This window comes from Oryctolagus cuniculus, chromosome 21, assembly GCF_051225735.1.
Source record: "Oryctolagus cuniculus isolate XC-2025 breed Fujian yellow rabbit chromosome 21, ASM5122573v1, whole genome shotgun sequence".
In the NCBI taxonomy this organism is placed as follows: domain Eukaryota; kingdom Metazoa; phylum Chordata; class Mammalia; order Lagomorpha; family Leporidae; genus Oryctolagus; species Oryctolagus cuniculus.
The window spans coordinates 35,230,093-35,247,772 of NC_142887.1; the positions used below are offsets into that span (position 1 = coordinate 35,230,093).

Sequence of the window (17,680 nt, forward strand, 5' to 3'; positions counted from 1 at the left end):
CCTGCTAACTCACGTCCTGGGAGGCCACAGTGACCACTCAAGTACTTGGGTCTCTGCCTCCCACATGGGAGACCTGGACTGAGTTTCAGGTTCCTGGCTTTGGCCTGGCATGGTACCAGCTGTTGTGGGCATTTTGGGGGAGTGAACCACAGGATGGAAGATCTCTGTATGCCTGTCTGTTTCTGTCTCTCTCTGCCTCCATAATTACTAAGAAATAAATTTAAAGGGGCTGGTGCTGTGGCGCAGCAGGTTAAAGCCCTGGCCTGAAGAGCCAGCATCCCATATGGGTGCCGGTTCTAGTCCTGGCTGCTCCTCTTCCGATCCAGTTCTCTGCTATGGCCTGGGATAGCAGTGGAGGATGGCCCAAGTCCTTGGGCCCCGGCACCCAAGTGGGAGACCCAGAGGAGGCTCCTGGCTTCAGATCGGCGTAGCTCCAGCCATTGCGGCCATCTGGGGAGTGAACCAGCGGATGGAGGACCTCTCTGTTTCTGTCTCTCTCTGTAACTCTGTCTTTCAAATAAATAAAATAAATCTTTAAAAAAAAGTAAACTTAAAAATGTCTAGAAGACTGGCATTGTGGTACAACAGGTTGAACAATGTTGGCAGTGCAATATATTGACATGGTGGATCAAGCCCTGGTGGCTCCACCTCCAATCCAGCTCCCTGCTAATGTACCTGGGAAAGCAGCAGTTGATGGCCCAAGTACATGGGCCCCTGCTACTCCCATGGGAGTCCCAGAGGAGTTCCAGGCGCCTGGCTTTGGCCTGGCCCAGACTGGGCCATTGATGCCATTTGGGAAGTAAACCAGAGGATGGAAGGTCTCTCTCCCTTTCTGTCTCTTCCCATCTCTCTCTCTCTCTCTTTTTTCCCCCCAAAGATTCATTTATTTATTTATTTGGAAGTCAGAGTTACAAAGAGAGAGATAGGTCTCCTATCCGCTGGTTCACTCCCAGTTGGCTGCAACATCTGGAGCTGCACCGATCTGAAGCCAGGAGCCAGGAGCTTCTTCCGGGTCTCCCACACGGGTACAAGGACCCAAGGACTTGGGTCACCTTTGGCTGCTTTCCCAGGCCATAGCAGACAGCTGGATCGAAAGTGGAACAGCCGGGACTTGAATTGGCACCCACATGGGGTGGCACTGCAGGCAGCGGTTTTACCCACTATGCTACAGCACCAGCCCCTCTTATCTCTCTTGGAAATAAACAAATAAAATTTTTTTTTTTTTTTTGACAGGCAGAGTGGACAGTGAGAGAGAGAGACAGAGAGAAAGGTCTTCCTTTGCCGTTGGTTCACCCTCCAATGGCTGCTGTGGCCGGCGCACCGCGCTGATCCGATGGCAGGAGCCAGGTACTTATCCTGGTCTCCCATGGGGTGCAGGGCCCAAGCACTTGGGCCATCCTCCACTGCACTCCCGGGCCACAGCAGAGGGCTGGCCTGGAAGAGGGGCAACCGGGACAGAATCCGGCGCCCCAACTGGGACTAGAACCCGGTGTGCTGGTGCCGCAAGGTGGAGGATTAGCTTAGTGAGCCACGGCGCTGGCCAAATTAATTATCTTTTTTTAAAAAAGATAAGCTTAAGGGCAGGCATTTGGCCTGGCATTTAACATGCTCACCTCTCACAGTAGAATACCTGAGTTCAATCCTCACCTCTGGCTCAATTCCCGCTTCCCGCTAATACAAACCTTGGGAAGCAGCAGTGATGGCTAAAGTAATTGGGACCTTGCCACCCATGTGGGAGACCTGGATTGTGTTCCTGTCTCCTGGTTTCAGCCTCAACTCCTTCCCTGTCACCACTGGATGGGGTCTCTCTCTGCCTCTCAAATAGAGAGATAAATAAAGGTTTACTTTGGTGCAAATATATTCTGAAATCCATGCATAATTTTTTTCATAAAACACATTTTCCATGTACTCTTTTTTTAAAAAAATTATTTTATTTATTTGAAAGAAAGGCAGAGTAACAGAGAGAAAAACAAAAAGAAAGAGATTGGGGCCAGTGCTGTGGCATAGCTGCCAGAATCCCATATGGGCTGAGTTTGAGTCCCAGCTGCTCCACTTCTGATCCAGCTCTCTGCTATGGCCTGGGAAAGCAGTAGAAGATGGCCCAAGTCCTTGGGCCCCTGCACCCATGTGGGAGACCCGGAGGAAGCTCATGGCTCCTGATCAGTACAGCTCTAGCCGTTGCAGCCATCTGGAGAGTAAGCCAGCGGATGGAAGACCTCTCTCTCTCTCTCTGCCTCTCCTTCTGTCTCTGTGTAACTCTGACTTTCAAATAAATAAATAAATCTTAAAAAAAAAAAAAAAAAGGAAAGAGATCTTTATCCTCTGGGTTAATCTCTGAAGGTTCAATGGCCAGGGCTGGGCCAGGTAGAAGCCAGGAGCCTGGGACTCCACCTGGGTCTTCCACCTGGGTGGTAGGAGCTCAAGGACTTGGGCCATATCTGCTGCCTTCCCAGGCACGTTAGCTGGGACATGGATCAGAAGTGGAGCTCGGGACTCAGAATCAGCACTCCAAATGGGATGATGGCATCAAATGCAGCTGCTTGACTCACTGCACCACAGCAATAGCCCCTTCTGTGTACTTTGAGAAAACTTCTAATACACAAACACTACAACATTCTTTTGTGGGGCTGGCGCTACGGTGTAGCAGGTGAAACCGCCGCCTGCAGTGCCGGCATCCCATATGGGTGCCAGTTCAAGTCTCAGCTGCTCCCCTTCCGATCCAGCTCTCTGCTATGGCCTGGGAAAGCAATAGAGGATGGCCCACCTTGCACCTGTGTGGGAGACCTGGGAGAAGCTCTTGGCTTTGGATCAGCCCAGCTCTGGTCACTGTGGCCATCTGGGGAGTGAACCAGCAGACAGAAGACTCCTCTCTTTCTGCCTATCTTTCAAATAAAGAAATCTTTAAAAAAAAAAAACCATATTTTTTGCATCAAAATAAACTTATATTTTAATTCTACTTTCCATGAACTTTTTGAAGTACCCTTCTACATACAACACTAGGAAAAAGGCAGTAAAATACATAGTCCCCAAATCCTACTTCAAAGTGTCAAGCAAGATAAAACTTATAAAGTTATTCACTGCAGCCTTAAGTGTAATGGCAAAAAACCGGAAGTTACCCACAGTTCAGAAAGAAGGAAAATCGACAATTAAATACTGCGCAGTTTTGAAAAGGCCATTCAGAACCATCTCAAACGGTTGTATTAAGTAGAAAAATATGGGGCTGGCGCTATGGCATAGCGGGTAAAGCCATCGTCTGTAGAGTCAGCATCCCATATGGACACCGGTTCAAGTCCTGGCAGTTCCACTTCCAATCAAGCACCCTGCTAATACACCTGAGAAGAGTAGTAGAAGATGGCCCATGTACATGGGACCTTGCACCCATGTGGGAGACCCAGATGAAGCTCCTGGCTCCCGGATTTGGCCTTGCTCAGCTCTGGCCATTGCAGCCATCTGGGAGGGAATCAGCGGATGGAAGATCCATCTCTCCCTCTCTCTCTGTAACTCTGCCTTTCAGGTAAGTAAATAAATCTTAAAAAAGTCAAAAAATGCAAAAACTAGATGCACATTCTGATTATGTAAAATATACCTGAGTATGCATAAGACATGAAGAGAAACCCAAACCCAGAATCTCTTTGAATTAGTAGTGAGATTGTGGATTACTTTCAGGTGCCTTTCCTCACACCTTCTGAGATGGTTTGACACTGTCCTCACCCACGGGGGTGGCCCTCTCTCCCAGACCAGCCAGCGGAACTCTTGACCTAAGCCGGCACAGAAGAAACACCGGCTGGACAGCCCACCACGTCCTTCAAGGATGAGTCCACAAAGAAGCCCCCGGAATCCACTCAAATATGCGGCCGTATGTGCCCCTCAAGCTAGAATTTCCCGTATTTTCATCTTAAAGCACTTCGATTACTTCACATTAGCAACAGGAATAATTATAGATAACTCAGCTCCTTCTTTGTATTTTTTTAATTTATTTTATTTAAGAGTTACAGACAGTGGGCTGGCGCCGCGGCTCACTAGGCTAATCCTCCACCTAGCGGCGCCAGCACACCGGGTTCTAGTCCCGGTCGGGGCACCGGATTCTGTCTCGGTTGCCCCTCTTCCAGGCCAGCCCTCTGCTGTGGCCCGGGAGTGCAGTGGAGGATGGCCCAGGTGCTTGGGCCCTGCACCCCATGGGAGACCAGGATAAGTACCTGGCTCCTGCCATCGGATCAGCGCGGTGCGCCGGCCACAGCAGCCATTGGAGGGTGAACCAACGGCAAAGGAAGACCTTTCTCTCTGTCTCTCTCTCTCACTGTCCACTCTGCCTGTCAAAAAAAAAAAAAAAAAAAAAAAAAAAAAAAAAAAAAGAGAGAGTTACAGACAGTGAGAGAGAGAGAGAGAAAGGTCTTCCCTCCGTTGGTTCACTCCCCAAACAGCCACAATGGCCGGAGCTAAGCCGATCCGAAGCCAGGAGCCAGGAGCTTCTTCCGGGTCTCCCACGTGGGCGCAGGGGCCCAAGGACCTGAGCCATCCTCTTCTGCCTTTCCAGGCCACAGCAGAGAGCTGGACTGGAAGAGGAGCAGCCGGGACTAGAACTGGAACCCACGTGGGACGCTGACGCTGCAGATGGAGGACGAACCTACTGTGCCATGGTGCCGGCCCCTGTATTTTTTTCTATTAAAACTTTTTCGCCGGCGCCGTGGCTCAATAGGCTAATCCTCCGCCTTGCAGTGCCGGTACACCGGGTTCTAGTCCCAGTCGGGGAACCGGATTCTGTCCTGGTTGCCCCTCTTCCAGGCCAGCTCTCTGCTGTGGCCAGGGAGTGTAGTGGAGGATGGCCCAAGTGCTTGGGCCCTGCACCCCATGGGAGACCAGGAGAAGCACCTGGCTCCTGGCTTTGGATCAGCATGGCGGCCATTGGAGGGTGAACCAACGGCAAAAGGAAGACCTTTCTCTCTGTCTCTCTCTCTCACTGTCCTCTCTGCCTGTCAAAAAAATAAAAAATAAAAAAATAAGAAAAAAACTAAACATTTTCACAGGAGCCAGCATTGTGGCACAGCAGGTAAGGCCACCACCTGTGACGCTGTCATCCAATGTGAGTGCCAGTTTAAGTCCTGCCTGTTCCACTCCCAATCTATCTCCTGTCTAATGACCTGGGAAAAGCAGCAGCAGATGGCTGAACTGCCACCCACGTGGGAGATCCCGATGAAGCGCCTGGCTCCTGGCTTCGGCCTGCCCCAGCACTGGCCATTGTGGCCATGTGGGGAGAGGACCCACTGGATGGAAGACCTCTTTCTCTCTCTGTCTCCCTCTCTTTCTGCAATTTTGCTTTTCAAAATGAATAAATAAGTCTTAAAAAAATGTTACACAATTGGCATACATTTCACTTTTGAAGAATTAGATGGAAGCATCTCTATCTGCAGAAGTCAGTCAACACAGAGCCAGGGTCACTGTCACTCACACACGGAGACTGGGGCCAGGCTTGTCGCTCATGGGACCAGAGGGCAACAGAGAGGGTGACCCAAGCTCTTCTCAAGGCGGGGGCCACACACTCACTCCTGGAGCTGCTAGCCCTGAAGGTCGGAGCTACATGCATTATTCTAAGACGAGAAAACAAAAACACGCGGCGCCCAGGGGTAGAGACAGGTGTTGGTGGCATCACAGGGCACAGGGAGAGCTACGGTAGGGAAGACTCACCTCCGGGCCTCCCATTCTCTCCGCTGCCTCCTCTTCAGGGTCCGCTCCAATATCTCCTGAGACAGGCACAAAGACAAGCAAACGTCAAGCAAACACTTCAGGAAGTCTCCCCACAGCCTGAGGGAACTCTGCCTGGGCAGAAGCCAGTGGGCTCGGACCCGTGTCCTGGGTGCACCTGCTCCTGGAGAATGAGCTGAAGCAGGGGGACGGCCAGGCCCCTAGCTGGCCCCCGGGCACCAGGGACACGGTGGACAAAGGCATAGAGTGGTCCCGGGCACCTGCTCTAGGCCAGACTCAGTGTTACAGCCATCCAGCGGTCCAGTATCCATGGGACCCGGATAGACCCCACTGCCGGGGACCTGCCTCCCCACTGGAATTAATGACAGCTAGTTTCTTTCTTTTTTTTTTTTTTTTATTTTTTGACAGGCAGAGTGGACAGTGAGAGAGAGAGACAGAGAGAAAGGTCTTCCTTTGCCGTTGGTTCACCCTCCAATGGCCGCCGTGGCCGGCGCGCTGCGGCTGGCGCACTGCGCTGATCCGATGGCAGGAGCCAGGAGCCAGGTGCTTTTCCTGGTCTCCCATGGGGTGCAGGGCCCAAGCACCTGGGCCATCCTCCACTGCACTCCCTGGCCACAGCAGAGGGCTGGCCTGGAAGAGGGGCAACCGGGACAGAATCCGGCGCCCCGACCGGGACTAGAACCCGGTGTGCTGGCGCCGCTAGGCAGAGGATTAGCCTAGTGAGCCGCGGCGCCGGCCGACAGCTAGTTTCTTACATTCTGCCATGTGCTGGCAGCTGTTCTAGTTTTACAACCAAGGGCACCGGTGTTGTGGTTTAGCGTCATAGGCCGCCACCTGCAATGCGTGCATCCCGAAAGGGCGCTGGCTCATGTCCCAGCTGCTCCACTTCCTATCCAGCTCCCTGCTATGGCCTGGGGAAAGCAGCAGAAGATGTCCCAAGTGCATCAGCCCCTGCTATGCACATGGCAGACCCGGAAGAAATTCTTGGCTTCCGCCTGGCCCAGCCCTGGCCATTGCGGGAATTTGGAGAGTAAACCAGCAGTTGGAAGATCTCTCTCTCTCTCTCCCTCTCTGTAACTCTGACTTTCAAATAAATAAATAAATCTTTCTTAAAAATTTTACAAGCAAAAAAAAATCTCATTAAGTTTTCACCACAAAGGCATGGGGGTAGCATGACAGTTTTTAAAACCCATGGTCAGGCCGGCGCCATGGCTCAGTAGGCTAATCCTCCGCCTGCGGCGCTGGCACACCAGGTTCTAGTCCCGGTCGGGGTGCTGGATTCTGCCCCGGTTGCCCCTCTTCCAGGCCAGCTCTCTGCTGTGGCCCAGGAGTGCAGTGGAGGATGGCCCAAGTGCTTGGGCCCTGCACCTGAGTGGGAGACCAGGATAAGCACCTGGCTCCTGGCTTCGGATCAGCGCGGTGTGCCGGCTGCGGTGGCCATTGGAGGATGAAGCAATGGCAAAGGAAGACCTTTCTCTCTGTGTCTCTCTCTCTCTCACTGTCTACTCTGCCTGTCAACAAACAAACAAACAAAAAAACACAAAAACAAACAAACAAACAAAAAAAACCAAAAAACATGGTCCTTGGGGCTGGTGCTGTGCCGTAGTGGGTTAAGCTGCCACCTGCAACATCACTATCCCATATGGGCGCTGGTTCAAGTCCTGGCTCCTTCACTTCTGATCTAGCTTCTCTGCTGTGGCCTGAGAAAGCAGTAGAGGATGGCCCAAGTCCTTGGGCCCCTACAGCCACATGGGAGACCCGGAAGAAGCTCCTGGCTTCGGATTGGCCCAACCTTGGCTGTTGCGGCCTTTTAGGGTGTGGACCAGCAGATGGAAGACCTTTCTCTCTCTATCTTCCCACCTCTCTGTAACTCTGCCTTCCAAACAAATAAATAAATCCTTAAAGGTAATAATAACACTCACAGGAACAAGACAAGAACTCCGCAGTGAAACCTACCTACCCTTCACCTGGAACACCTTGCATGGCAGGAGACTTATAGGCAAAAAACCCTCCACAGCAGCCAGTACTACCCAAGACAGCCCCTTTCTTCGCCTGCAGAGGAGAAGGGGAGCCTGAGACTGCTGCTCCTGTGAAGTTGTACCAAGCAACCCGACCCCTCAGCCAGGGTCCAGGGGGACACAGGAGCCAGGGAGGGAGTCACAGGTTGGTAACAAGCCTAGAGCCCCCCTCCCACCCAGAGTGTGGGCAGAGCATGGAGGTTCACTTATCACCCCCATCCCCAGCAGGAAGGCAGCCTGGGGGTATCAGAGGAGACAAAGCAGGGAGCCTGAACCTTTACTGTCCAGTGCGAACAAACAGCCACAACTGTCAGGGGTTAACAGAGGTCAGTGGGGGGCCTGAACTTTTTTTTGTTTATTTGTTTCTAAGATTTATTTTATTTATTTGAGAGACAGAGTTACAGAGAGAAGCAGAGACAGAGAGAGTGGTGTTACATCTGCTGGTTCACTCCCTAAATGGTGGCAACGACTGGAACCAGGCCAGCCTGAAGCCAGGAGCCAGAAGCTTCCTCCGGATTTTCCACAAGGGTGCAGGGGCCCAAGCACTTGGACCATCCTCTGCGGCTTTCCCAGGTGCATTTGCAAGGAGCTGGATTGGAAGTGGAGCAACCAAGACTCGAACTGTGTTCATATGACATACTAGTGCTACAGGCTGGGGTTTAACCTGCTGTGCCACAGTGCCGGCCCCCAAACTTTCTTTTAAAAAGATTTTTTTCTTATTTGAAAGGCAGAGTTACAGAGAGAAGAGAAGAGACACAGAGAGAAGAGACAGAGAGATTTTTCCATCCACTGGTTCACACCCCAAATGGCTGCAAAGGCTGGAGCTGGGCCAATTCAAAGCCAGGAGCTTCTTCCGGGTCTCCCATGTGGGTACAGGGGCCCAAGCACTTAGGCCATCTTCCACTGCTTTCCCAGGCCATAAGCAGAGAGCTGGATTGGAAGAAGAGCAGCTGGGACACAAACCGGTGCCCATATGGGATGCTGGCAGGGCAGGCAGAGGCTTAACCTACTGTACCACAGTGCCAGCCCCACTGCTCCACTTCTAATCCAGTCCCTGGCTGCTGTGACATTTGGGGAGTAAATCAGAAGATCTCGGTCTCTCTCTCTCTGTCTATCAAATAAATAAGTAAATCTGAGAAAGAAAAAAAAATGGAAGAATAAAAGAAAAATGATGGGTTAAGTTGACGACTCCAACTTTGGCATTCCTCGAGTGCCAGTTTATATTCGGCTGCTCCACTTCTGATCCAGCTCCCTGTTAACGTGCCTGAGAAAGCAAAAGATGCCCCGAGTGCTTGGGCCCCTGCTACCCATGTGGGAGACCTGGATGGAGTTCCATGCTCCTGGCTTTGGCCTGGCCTAGCCCTGGCCATTGCAGCCACTTGGGGAGTGAACCAGTGAATCGAAGATCTCACTCACTCACTCTGCCTTTCAAATAAATAAATAAACCTTTTTTTTTTTAAAGCAGCAAATGGAAGAAATTAACATCATTAATTAAAAGTACGTAATTGACATTCCCAGATCAGTCTAACCAAGAGCAGAACAGCGGCCGGTGCTGTGGCGTAGCAGGTAAGGCTGCTGCCTGCAGTGCTGGCATCCCATGTGGGTGCCGGTTTGAGTCCTGGCTAATCCACTTCCAATCTAGCCACTTCCGATCCAGCTCTCTGCTGTGGGATGGGAAAGCAGCGGAAGATGGCCCAAGTGCTTAGACCCCTGCACCTCCATGGGAGACCCAGAAGAGGCTCCTGGCTTTGGATCAGTGCAGCTCTAGCTGTTGTGGCCACCTGGGGAGTGAGCTGGCAGATGGAAGACCTCTCTCTCCCTCTGACTCTCTAATAAATAAATAAATCTTAAAAAAAAAAAAAGGCATAAAAGTGGACTGGCCTCCAGTGTCATTAAAAACAAAAGGTGAGGTACTGTTTCAGATTAAAAGCCAAGGTGGTGGTGGGGGGGCAGGGCTGAGGCACAGCGGGTAAAGCCGCCGCTTGCAGTGCCAGCATCCCATATGGGCGCAGGTTCAAGTCCTGGCTGCTCCACTTCTGACCCAGCTCTCTGCTACGGCCTGGGAAAGCAGTGGAAGATGGCCCAAGTCCTTGGGCCCCTGCACCTTCGTGGGAAACCTGGAAGAAGCTCCTGGTTCCTGGCTTTGGATCGGTGCAGCTCCAGCAGTTGCAGCCAATTGGGGAGTGAACTAGTGGATGGAAGCCCCCCCCCGCCCCCCCCGCCTGCCGCCTCTCCTTTTATCTCTGTGTAACTCTGACTTTCAAATAAAGAAATAAATCTTGAAAAAAAAAAAAAAAAAAAAAAAGAATAAAAGCCAAGGGGGCGGGGCTGGTGCTGTGGTATAGCAGGTAAAGCTGCTGCCTGCAGTGCCCACATCCCATATGGGCACCAGTTCAAGTCCCAGCTGCTCCATTTCCAAACCAGCTCCCTGCTGATGACCTGGGAAAGCAGTGGAAGATGGCCCAAGTGCCCACTTGGGGGACCCAGAAGAAGATTCTGGCTTCAGATCGACCCAGCTCCCGCCATTGCGGCCATTTGGGGAGCGAACCAGCAAATGGAAGACCTTTCTCTCTGTCTCTTCCTCTCTCTGTAACTCTGGCTCTCAAATAAATAAAATCTAAAAAACAAAAGATGAGGGGTGTTGTTGTGGCACAGTGGGATAAGCTGTAGCTTGGAACCCCCGCATCCCTAATTAGAGTACAGTCCCGTGCCAGCTGCTCTGCTTGACAGTCCCTACTGCCGCCCATGTGGGAAACCTGGATGGAGTTCCTGTCTCCGGCCTGGCCCAGCCGCAGCTGTTGTGGACATCTGGAGAGTGAATGAGCAGATGGGAGCTCTCTGTCACTGTTGTCTTTCAAACATATAAAGATAAATATAAAAAGATAAAACTGAAGAGAGAGGTGGGTGTTTGGGGTAGGGATTAAGTAGCTGTTTGGGATGCCCAATCCCATAGGAATGCTAGTTTCTCTGCTTCGGGTTCTAACTGCTTGTTAATGAGTACTCTGGGAGGCCACAGCGATGGCTCAGCCAAATGTCCACGCCCGATAGGAAATCTTGAAGTACCTTTACATTTGTTTGTTAGAGGGAATAATTCCAAAACTCTCATCTATAGAACATAAACATGGGGCCAGCACTGTGGCATAATGAATGGGTAAAGTCTCCGATTTATTTTATTTATTTGAAAGGCAGAATTACAGAGAGAGAGGGAGCGAGGGAGAGAAGGGGAGAGAGAGGGAGAGAAGGGGAGAGAGAGGGAGAGAAGGGGAGAGAGAGGGAGAGAGAGAGAGAAGGGGAGAGAGAGAGAGAGAGAGCAAGTTATGTTTCATCCACAGGTTCACTCCCCAAACGGCCACAACGGCCAGACCAAAGCCAGGAGCCAGGAGCTTCCTCCAGGTTTCCCACGTGGGTGCAGGGGCCCAAGCACCTGGGCCATCTTCCACTGTCTTCCCAGGCCACAGCAGAAAGCTGGATCAGAAGTGGAGCAGTCGGTACTTGAACCAGCGCCCATATGGGATGCTGGCACCACCGGTGGCAGCTTAACTCACTACAACACACTGCTGGCCCCAAAAAAGTACATCTTAAAAACAAACACAAAAGAGCTGGCTCAAAGAAAATCTGAGTGGGTCTCGAGTTCTCCCGTGGGACTACCTGAAACTCTAGAGAAAGGGGCAAGGACATGTCCAGCTTTTAAGGATTCGGCCCCTTTCCCAGATGGAGTGTCCCAAGTACGGCTCAAAGGGGCTTTTCCGAAGCACAATCCTTGGAAACCTCAGGCCAAGGGCAAGGAAAGATGTCTTGCTTGCCGTAGCTTTTCTTTTTCTTTATCCATTAGAGACAGAGAGCACTCATTGACTGCTTTACTCCCCACAGGCTCACATCAGCCAGGACTGGGCCAGGCCAATGCCTGAAGCCAGGACCCCACTCCAGGTCTCCCATGTGGGTGGCAGGGACACAATCACTTGAGCTGTCACCTGCTGCTTCCCAGGATCCACTTGAGCAGGAAGCTGGAGCAAGAAGCGGAGCCGGGACTCAAACCCAGGTACTCCAACGTGGGATGCAGGCGTCTTATGCATTAGGCCAAACGCCCACCCCCAAGGGAAGACGCTAAAACATTCCAGAGGCGAATTCCAGGTTGAATGCCAAGGATCATGAGCCGGGGGTGGGGCAGCAGCTCCTACGCCGGGAATACTGAACGCAGGGATAACCACAGCCCAACACACCAGAGGAAAAGCCACCTCCCACCTGTAACTTTGCATCTGACGGAAGCCATAGCAACTGGGCAAGTCTGAGACAGATGTCAAGCCCCAGGGGGCTAAGCAGCTGAGGCGTGGGGCCCACGCAGCACACCGAGGCCACACTCACATCACTTCTCTGCCTGCACAGTGAACGACGCTAGAGGGGAGCGGACAAGTAAGGGGATGTTTATGCTGTGTATTGCTTCTCTCTATCCCTTAAAAAAAATGCTTACTGGTTAGCTGCTAGTTTGGATACCAGTTTGGAAGCTGAATGACCCCTCAAAAGCCCATATGTTAAAGGCCTGGTTCCCCAAGTTCCTATGTTCACAGCACCAAGAGGAAACAAACTCAATCCAGTTCCAATGTCTGAAAGGGGGGGCCTTTGGGACATGACCCCGTTGGACTGCGTCATTAGGGTGCAGGCCCCATAAGTAAACCCCGGTGGCCCCGTAAGGGGTCGTATAGCACAGAAGCCACTCTCCCGAGGGCCACCATGGGACTGCGCCCGCAGCAAAACCTTTGCTGGAGGTGGAACCTCTGAAACCACGAGCCAAAAGAAACCTCTCCTTCCTGAGTAGCTTATGGCAGATAGTCCTCGTGGTAACCACAGCCGGCTAAAACGCTGGCCACACAGCTCAGCCTTCCTAAGTTTCATTTCATTGAGCGGAACCCTACCATACAGGAAAGGAAGCCACAGAGAGGTCCCGTAACCTACCTGGGCCACACAGCAAGGGGGCAGCAGTCAGCACCCATGCCTGCTAACTCAGGCCACTTCCCACTGTCCTGCTACCCTGCTCTGCCTGAGCCCAGCAGGTGCCGAGGCTGACCTCTGACCTCTGGGACTGCAGGTTCCTCCAGGATGTCAGGAGGGGGCCTAACACACCTCCTCTAACCGTGTGCGCTTCCCGGAAGGCTCTGACCCATCATCATCTTCACTGCCACTTCCCGAATGCTCTTCGTCCTCTTCTTCATCGCAAAAGATTTCGTCGTAGGCAGGAACCTCCAGGTCGTCATCTTGTTTGACGAGTAATTTGATCTGTTTAAAACAAAAAGCAGTCAGATCTCTCCTCCTCTTCCCTTCACGGAAAACTCTTCACCACAGTATGTTTTTCTCCTGCAGAATCTTATCTCGTCCCAACAAGCTGATCACCTACGTTTTCTTTATTTGAACGGTACAGTTATAGACAGAGAGAGGGAGAGAGAGAACTCTTCATCTTCTGGTTCACTCCCCAAATGTCTGCAACGGCCAAAGCTTGGGCTGATCCCACACTAGGAGCCAGGAGCTTCTTCCGGATCTCCCATGCGGGTGCAGGGGCTCAAGGACTTGGACCATCCTCTACTGCTTTCCCAGGCCACAGCAGGGAGCTGGATTGAAAGAAGAGCAGTCATAACTTGAACCGGCTCCCGAATGGGATGCCAGTGCCGCAGGCAGAGGTTTAGCCTACTAGGCCACAGCGCTGGTCCCAGACCTGCTATGTCTTCTATGCATATGAACAGCCTCCTGTTGGAGAAGACAGACTCCCCAGGCATTTTATTGTCTTGGTTACTGCTCAGTGTGGTGCCTGGAGTTGCACCACACGGTTTGTGTAAATTATGAAAAACCTACAAACAGTGCTTTGAGCAGCATCTAGGGGCCTGCCCTCAACGTGGCCTCTGACCAGAGAAACAGCTGCCATGGTTTGCCTACAGTTTGTTCCCCAAGCTTCCGGCATGGTGCTTGGGGGTGTGGGGGCCCAGTGGTGATTAGGCCACAGGGGTTTCTCCCTCATGGATGGGTCAGGTCTCATAGGAGTGGATGGGTTCCCACAAGAAGAGGTCATTATCAAGGAGTCTGGAGGCCTGGGTTCCCTCTTTGGCTTTCTCTTCCACCATGTGACACCTCTCTCTCTCGTACATGAGCCCTGCCCTGTGGTGCCACACACCCTGGGCCCTCATGAGAATGAAGTAGATGTCCCTGCTGGACGCGGGAGTCTCCAGGCCTGTGAACTGAACCGACCTCTCTCTTCAGCAAGCACCCAGCCTCCGAAGTTTTGTTGGAGCCACTGAAAATGGACTGAGACAGAGGTCAGCCCCTGAGTGAACACACAACTCCTGTTGTCGGAAAGCGATGGCGCACTGATTTTGCTCTGGGAGAGGCTCCTCCTCGTGAGCGCTTCAGTGGGTGGGAGAAGCTCGAGTCAGAGAATGCCTGGGCGGCTGCTCAGGGCCAGGCCGCAAACTTGCTGCCTGGTGTTTTAGAGTTACGTGCGGTCAAGCCCTTTTAGATTCTAGGCAAGCAAATTCTAGAAATGCGTTTGCAGCATCTCCAAGGGCAAGGTGCCGTGCCTGTCAGCACGGATAGGAAAGACCAAATTTTGGTGCTAAAGTGGCTCCCAAACTGGGGAGTCGGATGCATGCCTTGCCAAGAATGCTAGGTGAAACGTAGTGCGTGGTGCCAAAAGGCACAGCCGGGCGAGGCGGAGAGCACAGGAGCGGAGAGGCCCCCAAGCCTAGGTACCTGGGTGGTGTTGTACACATTCACCACGTTCACGGGTCTGTGGGTGTCGCACACGAAGAACACAGAGTCCTCGTCAGGCTGCAGGATGTCCAGCAGGTCTACGTTAGCTCCGCAGTTTATGAGAATAAAATAACGGAACTGAAAGAAGAAAAGACCATGCGAAGTCACTGCACGGAGGAGGCCCCTTCCCCCTCCCCGCCCCAGGCCTGAGTCCTCCTGCTGAGAACATGCTAAGCCCCGAGACGTGGCAAGCTCCAGACGGCCAGGGGCTCCCAAAATGGCCCTGACCGGCTTGTGCTAAGTGATTTAACGTTCACTGTGCTGCTTCCATCACAACAGGGGAGGCGGGCCTCGGGCTCAGTGAGTGTGAGTCTCATGCCAGGGTCAATAAGACAATGAGCAGCCAGCGCTTGGGCGTAGCGGGTAAAGCTGCCACCTGCAGTGCCAGCATCCCACAGGGGTGATGGTTCGAGTCCTGGCTACTCCACTTCCGATCCAGCTCCCTGCTAATGCACCTGGGAAAGCAGTGGAAGATGGCCCAAGTCCTTGGGCTCCTACACCAGTGTGGGAGACCAGGAAGAAGCTCTTGGCTCCTGGTTTCCGATTGGTGCAGCTCTGACCGTTGCGGCAAGGAACTCCCGGCAAAGATTTATCTCTGCCAAGAGAGTTGCAGGGATGAACGGGAGCCAGTTCCACACCCCATCCCTCCCCGTGGAGTCCACAAGGTCCTCTGTCATTTGGCGCCATGCAGAAGTAGGAGAGGTGCTGGCTTCTACTGTTTGAGATTCTGGAGAGAACTGAGCAGGAGTCTCGCCTAATGGCTAAGACGTCTACAAGCCACATCGAGCAGCTGGGTTTGATTTCCGGCTCTGGCTCCCAATTTCAGCTTCGTGGTAATGCAGACCTTGGGATGCAGCAGGGGGAGACTTGGAATGGAGTTCCCAGCTTTTAGCTCCAGCACTGGCTACTGTCAGAGTTACGGGGGGCAGGGGTGGGAGACAGAAAGAGGGATCGTCCATCCACTGGTTCACTCCCCAGATGGCCACAATGGCCAGTGCTGAGCCAGGAGCTTCATCCAGGCCTCCTATATGGATGGCAAGGATCCAAACACTTGGGCCATCTTCCACTGCTCTTCCCAGGCCATGAGCAGGGAGTTGAATCGGAAGTGGAAAAGCTGGGACACGAACCAGTGCTCACATGCCTGGATTTCAAGCTAGAAACTGAGATCCATTGTCTTGAAGGGGTAACAAGATAATAATGTACTCTAACATAATTTTAACTAGCCTTTAAAAAAAAAAAAGATTTATTTATTTGAAAGGCAGAGTGACACAGAGAGAGAGAGGGAGGGGCAGACAGAAATCTTCCATGCACTGGTTCACTCCCCAAGTGCCCTCAACCCAGGCTAAAGCCAGGAGCGAGAAACTCCACCTTCCACTTTGGTGGCAGGGACCCAAACGCCTGGGCCAACACCTGCTGCCTTCCCAGGTGCATTAGCAGGGAAGCGCATGGTAAGTGGAGCAGCTACGCAGCTACTGTATGAAGCAGCACTCTGATATGGGAGGTAGGCATCCCCCCTTGCCACAATGCCAGCCCCCTCAACTATACTGCATTGCCAAACTGCGAGCCCCCCTGGGCCGGCACTGTGGCGTAGTGGGTTAATCCTCTGCCTTTGGTGCCGGCATCCCATGTGGGTGCTGGTTCAAGTCCTGGCTGCTGCACTTCCGATCCAGCTCTCTGCTAATGTGCCTGGGAAAGCAGTACAAGATGGCCCAAGTCCTTGGGTGCCTGCACCTGCGTGGGAGACCTGGAGGAAGCTCCTGGCTCCTGGTTTTGGATTGGGCCAGCTCTGGCCGTTGCAGCCATTTGGGGAGTGAACCAGTGGATAGAAGACCTTTCTCCCTGTCTCTCCCTCTTTCTGTCTGTAACTCTGCCACTCAAATAAATCTTTAAGCAAAAAATTGCAAGCCCCTTACGATCAAATTTCTGCCCGACCAGTGCCTAATTACTGTGACGTGTCTGTTTCCTACCTGCTCTTTGTGCTCAAGGAACGCGGTTTCGAGTTCTTGCCACCCAGAGACCGGGACCAGCGTGTACTGCACGTGATCGCACTGGAACAGGGCCTGCAGAGAGAGGGGAAAGGGGGGCTTTCAAAGCCTGTCTCGCTCAGGATGGCCACCGTTTCCCTCCAAACGCGCTGCCACAAGACTAGATGGGCTGAGACACCAAGGGTGTGGCCATCTGAGGTAGGCAAAGCTTTAATGGGCGGAGCCATGGGGGGGGGGTATGAGCTTTCTAGCAACCGGGTTGAATTTCCGGGAAAAAAAAAAATTGTTTTTTCAAAAAGTCAAAACTTGGAGGAGAAAAGTTGATCCTGCTTCTGGGTCTCCTGAGAGGGGCTGACCCAAGCTCAGTGACAACCGCGCCATATTCGAATATTGAGCTAAGGATCTTCCCTCTGAGACCGGGGCCCCAGGCGCTCCCAGCCCCTCTGACGTCACCACCAACGCCCTCAGGCCACTGCAGTTTCCAGCGTCTTCCAGACGCAACCATCTGCTAGGTTACTGCCAAAATAAGGACCCCTCGGAGCCGCCCTCCTCTCCGACCCCCGGCTCCCGCCCTCCCAGGGTCCGCGGGGCTCACCTGGAGGATCTTGCAAGCGCACAGGGCGTCCACGTCCGAGGCTACGAAGAGAAGGACCCTCTGCCGGGGGTTGGGAGGAGGGAGAAGGCAGGCTGAGCGCGGGGATCGGACCCCGCCACCCCCCACCCTCCCGGCCACCCACGACCCGCTCCTTCCCAGCCCTTCCTCCCCTGACGAGGCCCCGGCTGAGACCCGGACTGAAAGTCACCTGGCTCTGGACCAGCTCATAGAACTCCCTGCGAAAGTCGGACACAAACATAGCCACGGCCGCTGGGCACCCTGAGCTCGGGTGAGCTGCGGAGAGCCCCGCCTTCAGTCAAGACTCCCGCCAAATCGCGGCTCCTCCGATTGGCTCAAATCCTTCAACCAATTGCTATCTGGTTCCCAGCTCTTCTTCGTTCTGATTGGTCAGTATTGGGGGCGGCACTAGCGTTCCGCCGTTCACGACTGGAGAAGGCCGGCCCACTCTCCCAACCCCACAAAGCGGCAGTCAACTCTGAGGCAGGGCTCTGAGGCAAACACGGTGGTCCCCTCCATTTACCCAGAACCCCCGACGCTTAGTGGACATCTTTACTGTGGGCAGAGAAGCC

The 17,680-nt window shown here is 53.0% G+C and overlaps 1 protein-coding gene across 4 annotated transcripts in view; it reads right to left on the reverse strand.

The window, feature by feature from the left end:
• CDC45 (cell division cycle 45) overlaps window positions 1-17,483 on the reverse strand; it is a 38,453-nt gene extending 20,970 nt beyond the window's left edge. Inside the window, exons 1-7 of one of the 4 annotated variants that reach the window (XM_089323597.1) lie at window positions 17,299-17,481; window positions 17,091-17,150; window positions 16,478-16,570; window positions 14,451-14,588; window positions 12,837-12,989; window positions 11,961-12,110; window positions 5,683-5,738 (exon numbers count right to left, since the gene is read on the reverse strand). In XM_089323597.1, coding sequence (XP_089179723.1) covers window positions 5,683-5,738; window positions 11,961-12,110; window positions 12,837-12,989; window positions 14,451-14,588; window positions 16,478-16,570; window positions 17,091-17,150; window positions 17,299-17,349 — 701 coding nt within the window. In that variant the 5' untranslated portion in view covers window positions 17,350-17,481. Of the gene's footprint in view, window positions 1-5,682; window positions 5,739-11,960; window positions 12,111-12,836; window positions 12,990-14,450; window positions 14,589-16,477; window positions 16,571-17,090; window positions 17,151-17,298 lie in introns of all 4 variants that reach the window. The other 3 variants (XM_089323598.1, XM_070065872.2, XM_089323599.1) reach the window with 3 other exon arrangements.
• Between the last annotated feature and the right edge of the window lie 197 nt (window positions 17,484-17,680).